This window comes from Schistocerca serialis, chromosome 7 (genome assembly GCF_023864345.2).
Source record: "Schistocerca serialis cubense isolate TAMUIC-IGC-003099 chromosome 7, iqSchSeri2.2, whole genome shotgun sequence".
Taxonomy (NCBI): domain Eukaryota; kingdom Metazoa; phylum Arthropoda; class Insecta; order Orthoptera; family Acrididae; genus Schistocerca; species Schistocerca serialis.
The window spans coordinates 505131781-505155301 of record NC_064644.1 but is presented as its reverse complement, the minus strand read 5'-3'; the positions used below and the strand labels follow the sequence as shown (position 1 = coordinate 505155301).

The 23521-nt window shown below is 40.7% G+C and overlaps 1 protein-coding gene and 1 long non-coding RNA gene across 5 annotated transcripts in view; one reads left to right on the top strand and one right to left on the bottom strand.

The window, feature by feature from the left end:
* LOC126412060 (uncharacterized) overlaps nt 1–23521 on the top strand; it is a 105690-nt gene that overhangs the window by 71320 nt on the left and 10849 nt on the right. The window contains exon 4 of the long non-coding RNA XR_007575220.1: nt 21942–22131. This is a non-coding gene — a long non-coding RNA (uncharacterized LOC126412060). The remainder of the gene's footprint in view (nt 1–21941; nt 22132–23521) is intronic.
* Nucleotides 16147–23521, bottom strand: part of LOC126412057 (elongation of very long chain fatty acids protein 4-like) — a 48863-nt gene continuing 41488 nt past the window's right edge. For all 4 annotated transcript variants that reach the window (XM_050081438.1, XM_050081441.1, XM_050081440.1 and 1 more), the window contains 3 exons: nt 21966–22093; nt 17452–17601; nt 16147–17355 (listed from right to left, as the gene is read on the bottom strand). In XM_050081438.1, coding sequence (XP_049937395.1) covers nt 17227–17355; nt 17452–17601; nt 21966–22093 — 407 coding nt within the window. In that variant the 3' untranslated portion in view covers nt 16147–17226. The remainder of the gene's footprint in view (nt 17356–17451; nt 17602–21965; nt 22094–23521) is intronic.

The following is a 23521-nucleotide window of genomic DNA, read 5'->3' as shown; positions in this document are numbered from 1 at the left end:
ATGGATATGTGTGTGTGTGCGAGTGTATACTTGTCCTTTTTTCCCCCTAAGGTAAGTCTTTCCACTCCCGGGATTGGAATGACTCCTTACCCTCTCCCTTAAAACCCACATCCTTTCGTCTTTCCCTCTCCTTCCCTCTTTCCTGATGAAGCAACCATTGGTTGCGAAAGCTAGAATTTTGTGTGTATGTATGTGTTTGTTTGTGTTTCTATCGACTTGCCAGCGCTTTCGTATGGTAACTCACATCATCTTTGTTCTTAAATATATTTTTCCCGCTTGGAATGTTTCCCTATATATATATATATATATATATATATATATATATATATATATATATATATATATATATATATATATATATATATGGTTATAATAGAGGGAAACATTCCACGTAGGAAAAATATATCTAAAAACAAAGATGTAGTGACTTACCAAATGAAAGTGCTGGCAGGTCGACAGACACACAAACAAACACAAACATACACATAAAATTCAAGCTTTCACAACAAACTGTTGCCTCATCAGGAATGAGGGAAGGAGAGGGAAAGACGAAAGGATGTGGGTTTTAAGGGAGAGGGTAAGGAGTCATTCCAATTCCGGGAGCGGAAAGACTTACCTTAGGGGGAAAAAAGGACGGGTATACACTCGCACACACACACATAACCATCCACACATATACAGACACAAGCAGACATATTTAAAGACAAAGAGTTTGGGCAGAGATGTCAGTCGAGGCAGAAGTGCAGAGGCAAAGATGTTGTTGAATGACAGGTGAGGTATGAGTGGCGGCAACTTGAAATTAGCGGAGATTGAGGCCTAGTGGATAACGGGAAGAGAGGATATATTGAAGAGCAAGTTCCCATCTCCGGAGTTCGGATAGGTTGGTGTTAGTGGGAAGTATCCAGATAACCCGGACGGTGTAACACTGTGCCAAGATGTGCTGGCCGTGCACCAAGGCATGTTTAGCCACAGGGTGATCCTCATTACCAACAAACACAGTCTGCCTGTGTCCATTCATGCGAATGGACAGTTTGTTGCTGGTCATTCCCACATAGAATGCGTCACAGTGTAGGCAGGTCAGTTGGTAGATCACGTGGGTGCTTTCACACGTGGCTCTGCCTTTGATCGTGTACACTTTCCGGGTTACATGACTGGAGTAGGTGGTGGTGGGAGGGTGCATGGGACAGGTTTTACACCGGGGGCAGTTACAAGGGTAGGAGCCAGAGGGTAGGGAAGGTGGTTTGGGGATTTCATAGGGATGAACTAAGAGGTTACGAAGGTTAGGTGGACGGCGGAAAGACACTCTTGGTGGAGTGGGGAGGATTTCATGAAGGATGGATCTCATTTCAGGACAGGATTTGAGGAAGTCGTATCCCTGCTGGAGAGCCACATTCAGAATCTGATCCAGTCCCGGAAAGTATCCTGTCACAAGTGGGGCACTTTTGTGATTCTTCTGTGGGAGGTTCTGGGTTTGAGAGGACGAGGAAGTGGCTCTGGTTATTTGCTTCTGTACCAGGCCGGGAGGGTAGTTGCGGGATGCGAAAGCTGTTGTCAGGTTGTTGGTGTAATGCTTCAGGGATTCCGGACTGGAGCAGATTCATTTGCCACGAAGACCTAGGCTGTAGGGAAGGGACCGTTTGATGTGGAATGGGTGGCAGCTGTCGTAATGGAGGTACTGTTGCTTGTTGGTGGGTTTGATGTGGCCGGGCGTGTGAAGCTGGCCATTGGACAGGTGGAGGTCAACATCAAGGAAAGTGGCATGGGATTTGGAGTAGGACCAGGTGAATCTGATGGAACCAAATGAGTTGAGGTTGGAGAGGAAATTCTGGAGTTCTTCTTCACTGTGAGTCCAGATCATGAAGATGTCATCAATAAATCTGTACCAAACTTTGGGTTGGCAGGCCTGGGTAACCAAGAAGGCTTCCTCTAAGCGACCCATGAATAGGTTGGCGTACGAAGGGGCCATCCTGGTACCCATGGCTGTTCCCTTTAATTGTTGGTATGTCTGGCCTTCAAAAGTGAAGATGTTGTGGATCAGGATGAAGCTGGCTAAGGTAATGAGGAAAGAGGTTTTAGGTAGGGTGGCAGGTGATCGGCGTGAAAGGAAGTGCTCCATCGCAGCGAGGCCCTGGACGTGCGGGATATTTGTGTATAAGGAAGTGGCATCAATGGTTACAAGGATGGTTTCTGGGGGTAACGGATTGGGTAAGGATTCCAGGCGTTCGAGAAAGTGGTTGGTGTCTTTGATGAAGGATGGGAGACTGCACGTAATGGGTTGAAGGTGTTGATCTACGTAGGCAGAGATACGTTCTGTGGGGGCTTGGTAACCAGCTACAATGGGGCGGCCGGGATGATTGGGTGTGAATTTTAGGAAGAAGGTAGAAGGTAGGGGTGCGGGGTGTCGGTGGGGTCAGGAGGTGGATGGAATCAGGTGAAAGGTTTTGTAGGGGGCCTAAGGTTCTGAGGATTCCTTGAAGCTCCGCCTGGACATCAGGAATGGGATTACCTTGGCAAACTTTGTATGTGCTGTTGTCTGAAAGCTGACGCAGTCCCTCAGCCACATACTCCCGACGATCAAGTACCACGGTCATGGAACCCTTGTCCGCCGGAAGAATAACGATGGACCGGTCAGCCTTCAGATCACGGACAGCCTGGGCTTCAGCAGTGGTGATGTTGGGAGTAGGATTAAGGTTTTTTAAGAAGGATTGAGAGGCAAGGCTGGAAGTCAGAAATTCCTGGAAGGTTTGGAGAGGGTGATTTTGAGGAAGAGGAGGTGGGTCCCACTGTGACGGAGGACGGAACTGTTCCAGGCAGGGTTCAATTTGGATAGTGTCTTGGGGAGTTGGATCGTTAGGGGTAGGATTAGAATCATTTTTCTTCGTGGCAAAGTGATACTTCCAGCAGAGAGTACGAGTGTAGGACAGTAAATCTTTGACGAGGGCTGTTTGGTTGAATCTGGGAGTGGGGCTGAAGGTGAGGCCTTTGGATAGGACAGAGGTTTCGGATTGGGAGAGAGGTTTGGAGGAAAGGTTAACTACTGAATTAGGGTGTTGTGGTGCCAGATTGTGTTGATTCGAATTTTGAGGTTTTGGAGGGAGTGGAGCTGGAAGTGGGAGACTGAGTAGATGGGAGAGACTGGGTTTGTGTGCAATAAGAGGTGGTTGAGGTTTGCTGGAAAAGTTTTGAAGGGTGAGTGAGTTGCCTCACCCACCTAATCCTTCACCTACACATCAACTCAGCCAATGAACACACCCGTCAACTCCTATCCTTAATAAAAGTCCTCAATCTTTCCTCTCCCACATCCACACTGGCTATTCAGAGCATCCTCCTACAGGCCAACCGCAAATTAGAACAACATGCCACCCTTCACCTCAAAAAACTATCCAATCTCCTGGTTTCCCACCTCCGGAAAGGCAACTCACTCACCCTTCAAAATTTTTCCAGCAAACCTCAACCACCTCTCATTGCACACAAACCCAGTCTCTCTCATCTACTCAGTCTCCCACTTCCAGCTCCACTCCCTCCAAAACCTCAAAATTCGAATCAACACAATCTGGCACCACAACACCCTAATTCAGTAGTTAACCTTTCCTCCAAACCTCTCTCCCAATCCGAAACCTCTGTCCTATCCAAAGGCCTCACCTTCAGCCCCACTCCCAGATTCAACCAAACAGCCCTCGTCAAAGATTTACTGTCCTACACTCGTACTCCCTGCTGGAAGTATCACTTTGCCACGAAGAAAAATGATTCTAATCCTACCCCTAACGATCCAACTCCCCAAGACACTATCCAAATTGAACCCTGCCTGGAACAGTTCCGTCCTCCGTCACAGCGGGACCCACCTCCTCTTCCTCAAAATCACCCTCTCCAAACCTTCCAGGAATTCCTGACTTCCAGCCTTGCCTCTCAATCCTTCTTAAAAAACCTTAATCCTACTCCCAACATCACCACTGCTGAAGCCCAGGCTGTCCGTGATCTGAAGGCTGACCGGTCCATCGTCATTCTTCCGGCGGACAAGGGTTCCACGACCGTGGTACTTGATCGTCGGGAGTATGTGGCTGAGGGACTGCGTCAGCTTTCAGACAACAGCACATACAAAGTTTGCCAAGGTAATCCCATTCCTGATGTCCAGGCGGAGCTTCAAGGAATCCTCAGAACCTTAGGCCCCCTACAAAACCTTTCACCTGATTCCATCCACCTCCTGACCCCACCGACACCCCGCACCCCTACCTTCTACCTTCTTCCTAAAATTCACAAACCCAATCATCCCGGCCGCCCCATTGTAGCTGGTTACCAAGCCCCCACAGAACGTATCTCTGCCTACGTAGATCAACACCTTCAACCCATTACGTGCAGTCTCCCATCCTTCATCAAAGACACCAACCACTTTCTCGAACGCCTGGAATCCTTACCCAATCCGTTACCCCCAGAAACCATCCTTGTAACCATTGATGCCACTTCCTTATACACAAATATCCCACACGTCCAGGGCCTCGCTGCGATGGAGCACTTCCTTTCACGCCGATCACCTGCCACCCTACCTAAAACCTCTTTCCTCATTACCTTAGCCAGCTTCATCCTGACCCACAACATCTTCACTTTTGAATGCCAGACATACCAACAATTAAAGGGAACAGCCATGGGTACCAGGATGGCCCCTTCGTACGCCAACCTATTCATGGGTCGCTTAGAGGAAGCCTTCTTGGTTACCCAGGCCTGCCAACCCAAAGTTTGGTACAGATTTATTGATGACATCTTCATGATCTGGACTCACAGTGAAGAAGAACTCCAGAATTTCCACTCCAACCTCAACTCATTTGGTTCCATCAGATTCACCTGGTCCTACTCCAAATCCCATGCCACTTTCCTTGATGTTGACCTCCACCTGTCCAATGGCCAGCTTCACACGCCCGGCCACATCAAACCCACCAACAAGCAACAGTACCTCCATTACGACAGCTGCCACCCATTCCACATCAAACGGTCCCTTCCCTACAGCCTAGGTCTTCGTGGCAAACGAATCTGCTCCAGTCCGGAATCCCTGAAGCATTACACCAACAACCTGACAACAGCTTTCGCATCCCGCAACTACCCTCCCGGCCTGGTACAGAAGCAAATAACCAGAGCCACTTCCTCATCCTCTCAAACCCAGAACCTCCCACAGAAGAATCACAAAAGTGCCCCACTTGTGACAGGATACTTTCCGGGACTGGATCAGATTCTGAATGTGGCTCTCCAGCACGGATACGACTTCCTCAAATCCTGCCCTGAAATGAGATCCATCCTTCATGAAATCCTCCCCACTCCACCAAGAGTGTCTTTCCGCCGTCCACCTAACCTTCGTAACCTCTTAATTCATCCCTATGAAATCCCCAAACCACCTTCCCTACCCTCTGGCTCCTATCCTTGTAACTGCCCCCGGTGTAAAACCTGTCCCATGCACCCTCCCACCACCACCTACTCCAGTCATGTAACCCGGAAAGTGTACACGATCAAAGGCAGAGCCACGTGTGAAAGCACCCACGTGATCTACCAACTGACCTGCCTACACTGTGACGCATTCTATGTGGGAATGACCAGCAACAAACTGTCCATTCGCATGAATGGACACAGGCAGACTGTGTTTGTTGGTAATGAGGATCACCCTGTGGCTAAACATGCCTTGGTGCACGGCCAGCACATCTTGGCACAGTGTTACACCGTCCGGGTTATCTGGATACTTCCCACTAACACCAACCTATCCGAACTCCGGAGATGGGAACTTGCTCTTCAATATATCCTCTCTTCCCGTTATCCACCAGGCCTCAATCTCCGCTAATTTCAAGTTGCCGCCACTCATACCTCACCTGTCATTCAACAACATCTTTGCCTCTGCACTTCTGCCTCGACTGACATCTCTGCCCAAACTCTTTGTCTTTAAATATGTCTGCTTGTGTCTGTATATGTGTGGATGGATATGTGTGTGTGTGTGCGAGTGTATACCCGTCCTTTTTTCCCCCTAAGGTAAGTCTTTCCGCTCCTGGGATTGGAATGACTCCTTACCCTCTCCCTTAAAACCCACATCCTTTCGTCTTTCCCTCTCCTTCCCTCATTCCTGATGAGGCAACAGTTTGTTGCGAAAGCTTCAATTTTGTGTGTATGTTTGTGTTTGTTTGTTTGTGTGTCTGTCGACCTGCCAGCACTTTCATTTGGTAAGTCACTACATCTTTGTTTTTTATATATATATATATATATATATATATATATATACACACATCCAAAGGAAATATGATTACAGCAAGTCACTGTAAGGCCACAAAACAAGTTATATTTAAAGAAATTCATTTACATCCTAACATACAATCAAATACAAGAGTTAACCTATGAAGCTATATATATATATATATATATATATATATATATATATATATATATATATATATATATATATATATATATATATAAAAACAAAGATGAGGTGACTTACCGAACAAAAGCGCTGGCAAGTCGATAGACACACAAACAAACACAAACATACACACAAAATTCAAGCTTTCGCAACAAACTGTTGCCTCATCAGGAAAGAGGGAAGGAGAGGGGAAGACGAAAGGAAGTGGGTTTTAAAGGAGAGGGTAAGGAGTCATTCCAATCCCGGGAGCGGAAAGACTTACCTTAGGGGGAAAAAAGGACAGGTATACACTCGCACACACGCACATATCCATCCACACATACAGACACAAGCAGACATATTTAAATGGTCTTTAAATATGTCTGCTTGTGTCTGTATGTGTGGATGGATATGTGCATGTGTGCGAGTGTATACCTGTCCTTTTTTCCCCCTAAGGTAAGTCTTTCCGCTCCCGGGATTGGAATGACTCCTTACCCTCTCCTTTAAAACCCACTTCCTTTCGTCTTCCCCTCTCCTTCCCTCTTTCCTGATGAGGCAACAGTTTGTTGCGAAAGCTTGAATTTTGTGTGTATGTTTGTGTTTGTTTGTGTGTCTATCGACCTGCCAGCGCTTTTGTTCGGTAAGTCACCTCATCTTTGTTTTTATATATAATTTTTCCCACGTGGAATGTTTCCTTCCATTATATATATATATATATATATATATATATATATATATATATATATAGCACAGGTGCTTCATAGGTTAACTCTTGTATTTGATTGTATGTTAGGATGTAAATGAATTTCTTTAAATATAACTTGTTTTGTTGCCTTACAGTCACTTGCTGTAATCATATTTCCTTTGGGTGGATGGATTTTTCATGGTTCTAGGCTCTACTTTGGTGTCAGTTAACAGGCTGGAGGGAATTTTCCTTTGAATTTTCTTTCATATACTTTAAATTAGTGTTTTTCTATGATTTGGTGTAGGATAACTCTTGATCCCATGTCATTCATGGACACAAATATACATTTTGTCTGGTACAGTAGGTTAGATTTTATACTGTCTACTTGAATTTTGTTTTGTCACACTGTATTATAAACACAAAATAACTCTTTACATTTTACTTCTGAAAAGGAAGTTACACTGTGATTAGATTAATTAAAAATCATGCTTGCTTTTCATATTTTATTACTTACGAGATATATGTATACCCGAGTAAGCTAACCATCATTTTGTGCTGATACATGTTTGAAATGAATCGAAGAAGGAGTTATATAAAATGATGTGGAATGGAATATGGTAAAAACACAACATTTTACACTGAAATACAGTTTACTGCATTTGAAAAACTCATAAAGGTAAGTTGTAAAGTAGTTCTAACGACAGGGGTTATTCTGAGAAAAAAATTAAGTTTTTTTACTGATCTGCATTCACACTTATTTGAGGACACTGGTCTAGATGTGATCATTCTGACCATTAAATTTGGACGATGATACATTTCTTTGGTCCACTGAAATTTTGACTTTGAAATCAGTTTGATACAGCACCAAATGTCTGGCATTCTGGTTGAGGCAAGTTCTTGTCTGGGAAAAATGAAAGTACAACCATAATTTACTTGTGACCTCATATTTAAAAAAATAATTTATGTGATACTATATTCACATTTTGACGCCCAACTAAGCAGAGACTTCTGAGAAACCAACTCAAATTAACATTTTTCTTTTAGAAGTAAGACACATTTTATTAGGTAATAATATATGTACACTGAACGTAGTCATAAGAGATCTCATCGAACATTCAATGGAGTGCGTAAAAAGGGCACAAAAATAATAAAACTGTGAAATTTTATACACTAGTATTTTTTTCTGTAATAGTGACAAAAAAATTTCATTTTGTATATGAGAAAGTTGACTGACTAAACTTTATACACTCCTGGAAATTGAAATAAGAACACCGTGAATTCATTGTCCCAGGAAGGGGAAACTTTATTGACACATTCCTTGGGTCAGATACATCACATGATCACACTGACAGAACCACAGGCACATAGACACAGGCAACAGAGCATGCACAATGTCGGCACTAGTACAGTGTATATCCACCTTTCGCAGCAATGCAGGCTGCTATTCTCCCATGGAGACGATCGTAGAGATGCTGGATGTAGTCCTGTGGAACGGCTTGCCATGCCATTTCCACCTGGCGCCTCAGTTGGACCAGCGTTCGTGCTGGACGTGCAGACCGCGTGAGACGACGCTTCATCCAGTCCCAAACATGCTCAATGGGGGACAGATCCGGAGATCTTGCTGGCCAGGGTAGTTGACTTACACCTTTTAGAGCACGTTGGGTGGCACGGGATACATGCGGACGTGCATTGTCCTGTTGGAACAGCAAGTTCCCTTGTCGGTCTAGGAATGGTAGAACGATGGGTTCGATGACGGTTTGGATGTACCGTGCACTATTCAGTGTCCCCTCGACGATCACCAGTGGTGTACGGCCAGTGTAGGAGATCGCTCCCCACACCATGATGCCGGGTGTTGGCCCTGTGTGCCTCGGTCGTATGCAGTTCTGATTGTGGCGCTCACCTGCACGGCGCCAAACACGCATACGACCATCATTGGCACCAAGGCAGAAGCGACTCTCATCGCTGAAGACGACACGTCTCCATTCGTCCCTCCATTCACGCCTGTCGTGACACCACTGGAGGCGGGCTGCACGATGTTGGGGCATGAGCAGAAGACGGCCTAACGGTGTGCGGGACCGTAGCCCAGCTTCATGGAGACGGTTGCGAATGGTCCTCGCCGATACCCCAGGAGCAACAGTGTCCCTAATTTGCTGGGAAGTGGCGGTGCGGTCCCCTACGGCACTGCGTAGGATCCTACGGTCTTGGCTTGCATCCGTGCGTCGCTGCAGTCCGGTCCCAGGTCGACGGGCACGTGCACCTTCCGCCGACCACTGGCGACAACATCGATGTACTGTGGAGACCTCACGCCCCACGTGTTGAGCAATTCGGCGGTACGTCCACCCGGCCTCCCGCATGCCCACTATACGCCCTCGCTCAAAGTCCGTCAACTGCACATACGGTTCACGTCCACGCTGTCGCGGCATGCTACCAGTGTTAAAGTCTGCGATGGAGCTCCGTATGCCACGGCAAACTGGCTGACACTGACGGCGGCGGTGCACAAATGCTGCGCAGCTAGCACCATTCGACGGCCAACACCGCAGTTCCTGGTGTGTCCGCTGTGCCGTGCGTGTGATCATTGCTTGTACAGCCCTCTCGCAGTGTCCGGAGCAAGTATGGTGGGTCTGACACACCGGTGTCAATGTGTTCTTTTTTCCATTTACAGGAGTGTATATAACATGTACACAATAACACATACCTTGTATTAAAATCATACATGCTTTTTAAAATTTTGTTATGGTTGTAGATATATTTCACAGACACTAATCATCAAATTGTTTGTTTGTTTCACTAGTCATGATTATGTTCCCTTAATTTTAGCTAGTGATTTAGAAGAGCTTTGTCTCTCTTCGACAGTAAAACCTCTTTAGGGGGGTATTGTAATACCACAACCCCTTGGGACCCTATACCCTATTCCAATCTCATCTCCACTCTCCCGAAGAGGGCATATATATAAAACTAGTAATTTATACTAATTTAAACAGTTATTTTAACATTGTGTCTCGCCAGTAAATGGAATGAAGGAAACATGTTGGATGTACCATCCTAATTTACACACAATACAACTTTCAGGTACATGATGGGAACGATTTTGCTATTGTTATTATGGAATAATTAATGATTAAAGATCCAATATAAGTCATAGAGACGGCTATTTTTATGTTCTGAAACCAGAAATTGTTTGAATCTCTAATAAAAATATGACATGATGATTTTTCAGTCAGAATCAAGCACACACATGTTTTAATTGGTGTTAGTTAATAGAACTATAATTATGATCATATGAAAATGTAAAATTTTACTTGTACAAAAAATTAATTAGTTACATTTAGGCCTTTCATTCAATAAAACTAATCAGTCTGTTCACCTGAAAATGATAGCATGATTTTTCTTTAAGTCAGTGAAATACTATATGAAAATTAATGAAATATATTGTTGAAATGATAAAACATGTAATTTATAGTCTTAATAGAAACAGATTCTTTCCTGTCTTTGTATGAAATTATTCACTTTTATTCTATGTAATTTGGGGAGATGTATGCAAAAACTTTAATTTTATAAATGCAAAATTCAGTATGTAAAAATGACAGTAATTGTTTAAAACTATATAAATAGAGGAGATTTGCATGCCGCCATACTTCAGTCTTAGACCGAATTTTGTATCAACAGCATGTAGACAGACTTCGTAAGTTCTATGATGTATGTTTGCCGCCAAACATCTAGTGTGCAAAATAAAATCCTTTGTAAACAAGAAACACTAAAACTTATTTTAACCATCACATATTATCCATGTAATGATGCAGTAACATCAAAATAAACCTATGGCAGCATCAAGAATCAGCACCCCAGATTACACAAGATACACATAAAATTGGTGGGGGATATGTTTTTGTGCTGGTAATGTGATGTAAAACATGGTGTACTGAACATTGTTTTTCTTGTGTTAAACTACGATACTCATCCCAAACTTCGTAAAAACATTTTCGCCTAGTTTTATTACAAACACAAGGGCTTCTCTCAGGGAGTGGGTAGCCACAGTCACCACACAGAGGGTCTGCCATACAGCAGGAAGACATGTGCCCAAAATACTATCACCGAAAGTATCTCATGGGTGGCAGGATATATAGCTTCACATCACATCAGTAACACATAATCTTGACCTTCTCTGGGAGGGTATACCCCTCAAAAGCCAGGATAAAGTTGCTGATATTGGTGTGGTTGTCTTTATGACCCTTTTGCACATGTGGAACAAAATGAATGCAGTTTGCATGATGAGGTCCCTACGAGAAATCACTCAGTGTACCATATTCAGAGACTGGTGAGGGGTGATAGACACTGGAATGTTGTCAAGGCAATCACAACCATGAAGATCTGCTGACTGGGTGGCAGAAGAAGCTTTGATCAACAGGGAGCCCAACAACATCTTACTGAGAAACTCTACTTTCACAAACTTGTCCTCAATATTCTCCACAAAAAACAATAGCTTTGTGGTGGTGAATGTGTCCCTGTCCATCCTAGTACAGACCAGGTAGTGGGGAAAGTATTTCATCCCAAGACAGTGATCCTGGCCCTCCTCCCAGGTTGTAGGCAGGGAAGGGAAGGCTGCAGGGTCATACAAAGCAGCATTCAATGATCCTCTACCAATCAAATAGAAGGCAGTTTGAGAATGGCCAGATTTTTTGCAGCTTGGTATGCTTCATGTGCCAAGCATCCACCCTAATACAGACCACTCTGATCAGGGGCTTTGCCTGTGGGCACTACACATCCACAGCAATGGCCGTTGCTGGGACTTCTGATGCTCTAGGCTGACAAACAACCACTCCTTGGCATACATGGAGAGGGAACAGCTCAGGTATCAGTAGTGTGATCCCTGTGTTGCCAGGGGGCTCAACCACATGGCTACATAACAGATCCACCACAAGGACTGGCAACTTGTGCTGGTGACCTAGAGGGGCGGAGGAGAGCTATGGTGGGGAAGGAAGAGGGGGAGGAAGTGGGGGGGGGGGGGGGGGGGGGAGAGAGGAATCCATGCCGTAGATGCTAGGGATGGAGTTCTTTCCCAAATGGCTCACACTGAAGACAGAAGTGGAGGGCAGACCCCATGGGGAGAGCAAATTGCCAAAAAAGGACGAAAGAGAATAGGAGAACAGGCAAGAGAAACAAAATTGCAAGGAAGGTGGTGAATCAGGTGGACAACCATGTTAACGCAAATCAGAACACCAAGAGAGGGGAAGGAGGAGGAAATGGGGAAGGAGTGAGGTTGGGGATGGAGGGGCACGGTGAAGGAAATGCTGCCCAGGAAAGAACAATGGCTGCAATAGCTTAGGGCAATGTGTGGTCCACACATGATCTGTGAGCCCCAAAATGAAGAAGTTATGACACTACTCACCAGTATTACATACTGAATAGCTCCATATTAATCTTTCCCTAGCACATCTAACCAATGTGACTCAATTTACCATTCATTATTGTGACTCTTCTTATTTAAGACCAGACATGAGTAAGATTTTTTTTAATAAAGTTAATGTTACAAATGATGCACTCAGGCATTTATTGCAGTAGAGATCCTAGCCAATTAGAATATATTTATGAAGTTAATGTGACATATCACTAATCTTCATTATCACCATTCCATTCTGCACAGAACCCTATCACTTCTGTAAACAGACCTGTACTATACTGCTGTGAGACACTGACACTCACTCACCATCCGGACACAACACAAACAACCCACATTCCATTATTGTCAGTCAAAGACCTGCCAGAAATGGCATGCCACTCACTGGATGTGCAAACAAGAACAACAACAAAAATAAAAAAATAAAAAAAGATATCAAAACAAATTTGATGACTGAGGATTCTGAAACATCGTAAGGAATTGAATCAAACTGAGGAGTAAAGAAATTTATAATACATCTTGACAGGGAAAGGATTGGTTGATAGGACACATTCAGAGGCATCTAGAGGTAATGGAGATGGTTGTTTACTGTGGCCTTGATAAGGGCTCCAATGTGGATGTTTCTGGTGTGAAAGGATTAGCTATTATTCTATGACATTTCCAAGGTTTCACCTGATTGCTTTTATTGTCCTGACCACAAGTCATCACAATCTTCAGGGAGACCTCAAAATACCTTGGAGATACACTTGATACATCTCATACTTTCAAGAAGCACTACAACTGCAAGTCAAAAGTTTCCATCAGGAACAATCTTTTACAGAAACTGGCCAGATTACAGTGGGTAGTCAACCTGAAACATTACAAACCTCTGCACTGGCACTATGCTGTTCTGTGGCAGAGTATGCATGTCCTCTTTGGTATAATTCAACATGTCAAACAGGTAGACCTAGCTCTCAATGATACTTGTAGAATCATAATAGGGTGCTTGGAATACACTACAGTCAAATGGCTTTAGTACTTCACAGGAATCAGTGGTAGCACCACTTCCTGTTCAAAGAGAAATAGCCACAAATGAGGAAAGAAAGACAGTGGAGCAGGAGAGAATGCATCCTCTGCATTGAAATGAACCACAGACACAGTGCCTGAAGTCAATAACATTGACAACACTAGGAACCACTGCTGGAAAAGGTAGATTGCAACTATGGAGGGCTACGACCTACCTTCCCCCTACTGGAATAGAATTTCAGAAACTGTACCTCCTGGCTACAAAGATAAATGGATTACTTGGAAGTCTCTGAACAGACTGAAAGCTGGAGATGGTGGATCAAATGTTTATTTGCAAAATGGGGCTACACTGATCAAGACGGTATTCGGTAGGATTTTGGAGAAAACAGACTGTTCATCATATGTATCAATGCTGACTGTGTCCAGCCTCCTGCACAGAAGATGATCTTCATCAAAGAGCAGAAAAACATTGGGAGTGACCAATTTTTGGGCAAAAGTAATATCGTCGTTATTATGTACATATTATGCATGTTTTTGATACAAGAATAAATTAAGAGGCATCTAGAAATGGTGAATTTGGTAATGGAAGGAAGAGTATGGGGTAAAATTTGTAGAGGAAGACCAGGGCTCGAGTACAGTAAACAGGTTTGAATGGATGTAGATTACATTAGTTATGCAAAGATGAAGAGGCCTACACATAGAAGACTAGTGAGGGGAGTTGTATCAAACCAGTCCTCAGACCAAAGACTGCAACAACAAGTATTTTCATTTGGATGATCTATTAGTTGCCACTTACTTTACAGTAAGAAGTTTTTCAGTCTTTTTGACTATCTAGAGTATAAACTGCAAATTGAAATTTGGGAATGGCCATTTAAATTTCTTGGGCCAGTACTTTACACTGGAAGTAAGTTTTTTTGGATAAGAGGAAAATCAGTACACAAACTAATTCTTGCAAGCCATCCACTGAATGACACTTGAAGCTATTTGAGAGACTGTGGAAGTTTTAGGAGCAGTTAGTGCATTGTATATTTCAGCAGCCAGGAATTATAAATTGCAGGAGGACAAGATTCACCAATGTGTCTGACAAAACTGCAACAAAGAAAAAGGTGATTTGACAAAAGAGTATCAAAAATATGAGGTTGTAAGGTGACTGACGAAGATTCACAGCAATTATTTGCTTTTATTAAAAAGTCAAGAAGTGGGAATTTTTAAAAATTGTCACCTTTCATGATGGCTAGAATTCCACCCTTACAGCTCTGCTTGTTATGTTTTTGATATCCAAGTGAGGTGAAAGCCTTATATGCTTCTCAAGACATGAAAAAACGTTTGAGTAATAAGACATAAGTCAATGCACAAAAACTTTATCTCCACATGAAGTGTTATTTGTAGCTGTTATTCAATTTCATGATTTTTCTCATATGTATTTGTTTGTATATCAGTTTCACATATTAACTGAAGCATTCCCTCAAGTTTTAGACTGGGTGATTGTAAGCTAACACATTAGTCATTTCAATTTCATCTTTTTTCATTTTTATCCACAATGAATATAATCTTTTTACAATGTCTTACTTACTCAAGATTCAATAGATTGGATATGCTGTGACTGAACTGTAATTTATTCTGTATGAATGTATGGGAGAAATCAAAAAATTAAATGTATCTTCAGGATATACAGTGAGGAAGAAATGAGATTTGTGGAAGTATTTATAGTAGTGTAATGCCTGACTTTAGCTTTTAGTTGGATTTTGTTACATTTAGTGAATGTCAGTGCATTTCAATCCTCAGATAGACGGGGCATTAATATGCAGAGTGTAGAAAAATGACAGAAAATAGGAGGAATATTCTTAAACAGCAGATGTGATAAATGGAAAAGGTGTGAACAGAGCCTGTGTTGTACATGTTGTGGATGCATTACATGGTAAGATGTGAACTATGCATGTGACAAACACCAAGCAGTCACATGAATGTAACAATGACAAAAGATGGTAGCATTATGATGTAACTGGATGGCATTTACAATGGATCTAAAATTCAAATCAGAAACTGCTATGTGAGTTTCATGTACAGATTTCCTCTTTATCTAGTTTTAAGGACTGAAGTATCCTGTTAGCTGCATGATGAGTACCAATCTATAGTGTAAGCAGGCCTCTAACTTTACAGCAAGCAGCTTCTGATTTTTCTTTAATAAATGGCATTACAGTAATGGAAGTATTAAGTTATCTGCAGGAGACAAACAGCAGTTATTTCATAGTACTGAGGGAATAGCAGCATCTCTGCTTTCTTTGTTAAGTTAATAACAAGAAATTTAATTATTAATAACCCTGACTTTGTTCTGTTTCTCCAAAGGTTCTCCTTCATAATGGGCTCTATGGAAAATGATGAAAGGATAAATGAATGAGTTTGAAATTAGCATTTGAGACACTATTTGGCTATGGTGCAGAAGCAGTTGACTGAAAGATCATAGATATTTAACCACTTGATCAGCTGGAAGCTAGAAAAAATTTTACTAGTTTGTATTGCCATGAGACTCTGAATCTGTACATCTACATTACTTTTTATTTGTGTCACTTTCTGAAAATTCTCTGCAGTCCCCTTGTAGAAAGTTGTTTATAAGTTAATTTTGCTGACTAAGGTATGCTGGATAACATAACTAGAACAAAGTAATGTTTTCCATGTATAACAAAAGTTTTTATTGCTTTTGTCATTTGTGTAGCATGACAGAGTGTAAAAATGACAGTAATGAAAGCACACAATTAATGAAAAGTGAATAGAATGATAAACATTTCTCACAACATATGTTATGAAACAGTAAAAATATGCGAGCTTGCAAGTTAGAGTTACATCAGTTTTATATTTCACACAATTATGACTGCAAGTCAACAGAATGACATGTCATAACTTATAAACAAAAATCAGAATTATGAGACAAATATGCGGCTCACACTTATAGTAAATGAATATTTGTTAATTACAGCCTCAGTTTAGAATTACATGGCAGTACACAGTTGATATTACATTCTTGTACCTGAGCATTAATTGACAGTATGTGTAGAAATATACATTTTAAACTTGAGTTTCAGTAGCATTAACTGCCAATTAATAACTTTACATTGATCCACTTTCATTTATTGCTTTAGTTATTACATTGACAGATTTTTGAGTGAAAAACCTTAAACCATAACAATTAAATTCTTTACTGTTCATTGAAATTGTTACACTTTCATTGATTGTTTCTTTCTAATAAATTCACATTCTACTGTGTTACTTCCTCCTCTAATTATTTTAAATAATATTTATGGCTTTAGTTAGTAGTATTGCTTTGATATTACATTTTTGTTAACTGTCATTTGTGTTGTTCCTATTAATTACCACCTTGAATCACTTTGCTAACAAATATTTGAGCACTTACATTCACTGGAATATGTAAGGGAACTTACCTTCTCACTGACTATGTCAGCTAAAAAAAAAATTATGATCTTGTATCACACACACACGATTTTCAGCCATACAAAACACTTGTATGTTGTCTTGGATCAACAGTGACAATATCAACAGCACTCACTCACAGTAGTGAAAAATAGACTTCAGATGAAGAGCACTATTCATCTAACATTATCAGTCAATTGCGCACCAAATTTGTACAAATGTTCTGTTTCATCAAGAAACAGAAAATAGTTTAATGTCTTCTGGAGCAACAACACCACTTAGTCATTATTAGTGTCTCAAAAATTTCAGGTTTGGTGACCAGCACATATTAGTAGCTGCACATTTTATTTATTTTATCTTTTTACTCCTGTCTTCAATAATTCCATTTGATGTATGGTTCTTGAATCCATTCTGATGGACTTCTTTGCTGATAGATCTCCTGTAAGAGCTTTCATTACCATCAAATATTTTTGATCCCTAAAAATGAAATAAATGAAAGACATTAATATCAATTTTTTTTGTTTAAATGAGACTCGTTGAAGATATTTTACATGCACCAATTGTAATTCTTACCTTGGCCATATATGCCTTTGCATAAAAATTTCCAAAGAGGGCAATGAAGGACATCATATAAATTACTAGTGTATACTGCATCCATATAGGAAAATCACAGCCATTTCTAATACCATTGATACCCATTATCATTGCGGTTGTGAACTGAATCTGCAACATACAATGCTTTATCAGTAATAAATTGGTCATTTCTTTTTTTATCTCTTGTCACTTGAGTTACTCTATTATTTTTGCCTTTTGAGATGATAGGTATGTGATATTTACTTTACAGATCTGAGCTCTGAAACTCAGCAGATTTCACACACACTATTTTCAGTTAAAATATGTATATATTTTCTGGTTTCATCACCAAGCAGTTAGTTTTGCTCATAAATGCAGTCACATGATATCCTGTGAGAAGGAAAATTTCATCTACATCTACATCTACATTTATACTCTGCAAGCCACCCAACGGTGTGTGGTGGAGGGCACTTTACGTGCCACTGTCATTACCTTCCTTTTCTGTTCCAGTCGCGTATGGTTCATGGGAAGAACGACTGTCTGAAAGCCTCCGTGCACGCTCGAATCTCTCTAATTTTACATACGTGATCTCCTCGGGAGGTATAAGTAGGGGGAAGCAATATATTTGATACCTCATCCAGAAACGCAACCTCTCAAAACCTGGCAAGCAAGCTACACCACGATGCAGAGTGCCTCTCTTGCAGAGTCTGCCACTTGAGTTTGCTAAATTTGCTTGAGAAAACTATAAAATGAACATTTCTTACCTCCAGGAAGCAAAACCCTAAGACTGCCAATCTTTCCTTCGTTGCCAGTGCCCTCTATCCAGCATTTGTCAAGACCATCATAGTTCATCTCCAATTTTATGAAGAACCAACCTTACCCATATAGGGGCTATGGCTATAATGAAGTTGCTGCTCACAAAGACATTTTAAAGCTACTGCCAGCTCTGCTCCCACTCAGTGTACCCCTTCTGTTTAGACTCGGTGCAATCACACAGTCAAATGTGACATTGTTTTCAAAGAGTTTGTCCATCATTTATCTGAGCTGGGGCATGGAAACCAGACCAGTATTTACCTCATTAGATGACAAGCACTGCCCAAAAATAAGATCCAGGCTGGTTGGCACACTGACCTCCAACATTAATAATGAGGTGGATTTGATACAGGGCCACATGCCTCTCTGTTTCCTGGAAGCAGGCTCTGTAATGCACATGCCTATCCAGGTAGGTACCAAAACTGCCAATAGACAAGTATAAAAGTAGAAAAAACTATATGAGGTTGCCTCCAAGTTCTCACAGCATGTGAGCCCCTTTCAGTCTACGTCGTGTTTTGTAGTTTTCTTCAACCTATCACTCTTTCCTCCCCATTGAAGGAACTAATGATTCCTGAAGCTATGATAATTGTTTCTAGTTTTATGTGTGTCTGCAAGAAGTAGTAAGAATTTTTCCTCTTGGTGGTTAAGCATATACCTCTGTTCCAGTTTCATAGTTATTTCATAGTTTTCACATTAAGCACACTGGATAAACAGTAGTGCCTGTTTTCATACGAAATCTCTAGATAAATATTCAATGTATGAACATTTCCAAAAAACAACCAGAAAGGAAAAATGACTTACTCAATCCATAACTCAACATTAGCATGACACAGATTTTAAATTCTTAGGCCTGTAGGCCTTTAGGATAACACCAAATGTGAATGCTTCACAAGATATTACAATATGAAATTTTATTCTGACAAAATTTTCAACCTAATGCAGACATAGACAGATACCAATTTGGAAAAAAGCCATTACACCTTTCATAATGCAGCCATCTTCCACTTGCTGTTTCTATATTCTGAGAGTGTCATTTTTTAGAAAAAAAATGAGCATATATATCAGTATTCAAGGCAGAAGCTCGAAATTCATATTGTAATTGTATGAGTCTCACTTTATAAATTGTTCCCTTTTAATGCAAGTGAACAAATTAACAACAGTACAAATTGAAAGCCCAAGCAGGGCTTGAACTTCAACAAATGAACATAAACTTAGGAAAAGAGGACTACAGTACATGATTACAGCACAGTCACCAACCTGCAAGAGCTGTTGGATCCTTTTTGGGTAATACAGTGGACATTAGACTTTTGTAATTGGACAACTATGTCTATTATAATTATGTTTTAATGGAAATTCTTAAATGTAATGTATTTCCTTATAATATAATTCACGAAAACATTGCATGTTATAGTATTTCACAACTCTGAGTCATTCTATGATTTTGGATTTAAATATGGAATTTGACCCTAGTGACATAATGTGAAAATGTGACCCAATAAGGTAGAATTGCTTCTCTTTCCCTGTAGCAACTGTGCTCCACTATGAAACTTGGCACAGAGAGAAGGGAAAGGGCTGAGAGTGAGAGAGCAAGAGAGAGAGAGAGAGAGAAGGAGAGGGTGTGGGGTGTGGAGGGGGGGAGAGGGGGAGGAGAGAGGTAAAGAGGGGAACAATTATGTATATACCTTCTGAGTACATTAATTAACATATTACAATAAGATGTGAATGATACACAGACATTGTTTACATTAATTTCACTACTCTGTACCAGTGTTTTTAAGAGTTTCTCGCCAAGCATCACCTGCTTGATATCCACAGCCACACTAAAAAGAACACTGATTGCCAACCTACACTGGTCACTAAATGAGTATCCGAGCTTTGAACACAAAATATAGAAAACTTTATACAGGTAACATATATGTCTGTCCATTGTAATAAGTGAAAAGCACCAGTTTGCTTTTGTTCTACAAATGTCTGAAGATGTCCTTGTAAGCCGAAAACCAGTTTACAATAAAAGTAATATTGTGGAACAAAAGCAAAATGGTGCTTTCCATTTATTATAATGTTGTTCTACCAAGAACCGACGGAATGTTCTGTTAATCTGTCTGTTGTATTTAATATAACATATACGTCTGTCCGTTGTAATAAGTGAAAAGCACCAGTTTGCTTTTGTTCTACAAATGTCTGAAGATGTCCTTGTAAGCCGAAAACCAGTTTACAATAAAAGTAATATTGTGGAACAAAAGCAAAATGGTGCTTTCCATTTATTATAATGTTGTTCTACCAAGAACCGACGGAATATTCTGTTAATCTGTCTGTTGTATTTAATATAAACACTCACAGGGGTTGGACAAAAATATGGGAACACCACAACAAATGCATACTTGAACATAAATGCAGAGGCTAGCTGAGCATACACATTGCACTGTTGTATCTGACAATGAATGGCCCCTAGGCAATGTCTTCAGTGTGTTACAAGTGACAGTTGTAGTCAGAAGTGTTGTATGTAGTTGCTAGTGCAGTACATCAGAGATAAGTGAATTCAAACATGGGAAAATTGTCAGTGCTTGTATGGTGGGTGTTTCTGTAACCCATTTGTGAACCCTGTGAGTACCAAAGCAACATGAAGGAAGCTCCATAAGCAGGGGATTGCAAAGTTAGCTGGAATTCCAAACCACTAATTAGTAATGCAAATGCCTGTAAAAAGAAAATGTGAGGCTGATGCCATCAAGCCTGAACTATGGCACAATGGAAGAATGTTATCTGGTTCAGATGAGCCTTGTTTCAGATTGTTTCTAACTTCTGGCTGAGTTTACGCCCCAAAAGTAAAAAAAGGCAGGGGTTTGGTGATGATTTGGGCAGCCATATCAGGATATTTCATGGGCCCCATGGTTACTCTGCAAGGACATACTACTGCTAAGGATTATGTGACCATTTTGGCTGATCAGGTTCATCCCATAGTACAATGTTTGTTTCCCAATGGTGATATCGTGTTCCACGATGACAGAGCCTCCATTCACCCAGCTCACATTGTCCATGACTGTTTTAGTGAGATCAAGGATGAACTGTCAGCACAGTCACCAGATTTCAGTGTCATTGTCCTTTTGTGGTCTACTTTCCAGAGAAGGGTGTGTGACTTGTGCCCACCTCCACTGTTATTACCTGAAACTACCATTTTTTTTTTTTTTTTCAAAAGAATGGCATAAGATTTCCTTGAGAACCATACAGAATCTGTATTTATCCATTCGGAGATGACTGGAAGCTATTTTGAATGCTAACAATTTTCGTATACCATATTAGGAATGGTAATGTGTTGTGCTTTTTAGTGTTTCCACATTTATGCCCACCCCTTGTAACATTCAATTTTTCTTTTCAGTCATTTCTTAAATAAATAATCTAAAATAATTCTTAATTTTATAAGTTGCAATGTTTCTACCTTCAAATCAAGCCTCATCTATCAGCATATGACTTCCAAACCTGTCTTGTGAAATGGTAAATTCAGAAAAATGATGATTGCATCATTTGATGCTGAACATGAGTTGTTGTTATTATTATTATCATCCAAATTTATCTGTTTCCACAGTAAAATTATTCACTTGACATAATGTAAATCTACCAATTAGTATTCGGATGTCCTATAAGTGCATAAAGAAAAGTGACATTTTCTTTTCTGTTTACAGAGACTACAAATATTGGTAACTCACAAGCTGCAAAATGGTAAGGTATTTCTTCCACCACAGGTACTTAGCTACTGCTGGGCCCAGGGCAGAAAGCCCATAATATGTGTACATCAGTACATGGATGAAGCTATTAGCCATTGCTGGAAGGAAGGCTGAAAAACAAGGATACATACCTTAAATACTAATCCAAGTAAGAACACTTAAAACATTTATACTACAGAGAGACAATATCACTTTTTAAATTCATCTAAATAAAATTGAATGGTAATAATAACACTTTTAAAGGAAAATAATATTGCTTAGTATAAATAAAGTTGTATAATTCACATAACCCATTACACATGGTAAAATTGACACTTACTGTTCCCACAAGTAAAAAAAGTGAGGAAATATTTGTAGCTACTGAAGGAGTATGAAAGTACAAAACTAGTATGTATTTTGTATACATGGGAATGAACAATGAAAATAGTGGGAGACATCTGAAAAACAAAGAGATCACCACTCAGTGAATAGAGGCACAGTTGAGCAGTGGCAAGGCACTTAGAACACAAAGATACAAGCTATGCTGTGTCCAGGCACTGTGTGTGTGTGTGTGTGTGTGTGTGTGTGTGTGTGTGTTTGTGCAAGTGCACTCTGAGGATAGCTGATAATCCTTTTCTCGAGTGTGTCTGCTGCTTGATGCCTTATCTATTCAGTGACTGTTCATCATATGGAAATGCACTCTATCTTTATCAGTCCTTAAAAAATATTTATATTTCATCCTGGATTTGCCATTGCTCTACGTATGTTTTTTTTTTTTAAAAAAAATCAAGAAATCGATATGCTCAATGGCAACAAATTATGCGGACTGTTGAATGAGAAATAACCATCTCTGTAAGCAATCACAAATTTGTACTTATTTGTCTGTGATGCACTTAAAATCTTTTCACAATGAGTAGCACTGCACTACTAACAACTGGGTATGATTTCAGATGAATGCTGGTAAATGTTGCATACATATTAAAAAATTATAGTCATATTGTTGAAATGAGACACTAATCCATAGACACCATTTATGTTGAATTGCAATCATAACAGTACACCAGCTACAGAAATAATAAACGAATAAGCTTTGTACAACAGTGGCACTATGAGTGCACCACTTTATGGTTCCCTGGAATGACCCTTTGACATGAGCTGTAAAAGTCACTAGCATGGGCTGATTTATGAGTGATAATTAAATTTAGTCAGTTAAATTATGGACAACAAATTTTGAGACAGAATTTCTGGCCAGAATTTACCTTAAGAGGTCATGTGTGTAGTACTGCTGATAGACACATATAAAAATAACTGTGATACACTTACTACCTTTTGGAGCTAACTGTTTCTTCCATAGGATTGAGAGAGGGATAAGTTTGGGTAAGTGAAAAAGGAAGGGTAGCTCACTTAGACCCCAGACTGAGAGTGACCCCCTATTGTGAGGATGAGAGCAGACAAAGATGAAGGGGGAGGCATCACAGAGAGCAATTAGAGGTGATACTTTGGCAAGCAATGTGCCAGCTTCAGTCCAAAAAGCCTCCCAAAAGTTGTGGAAAGTACAA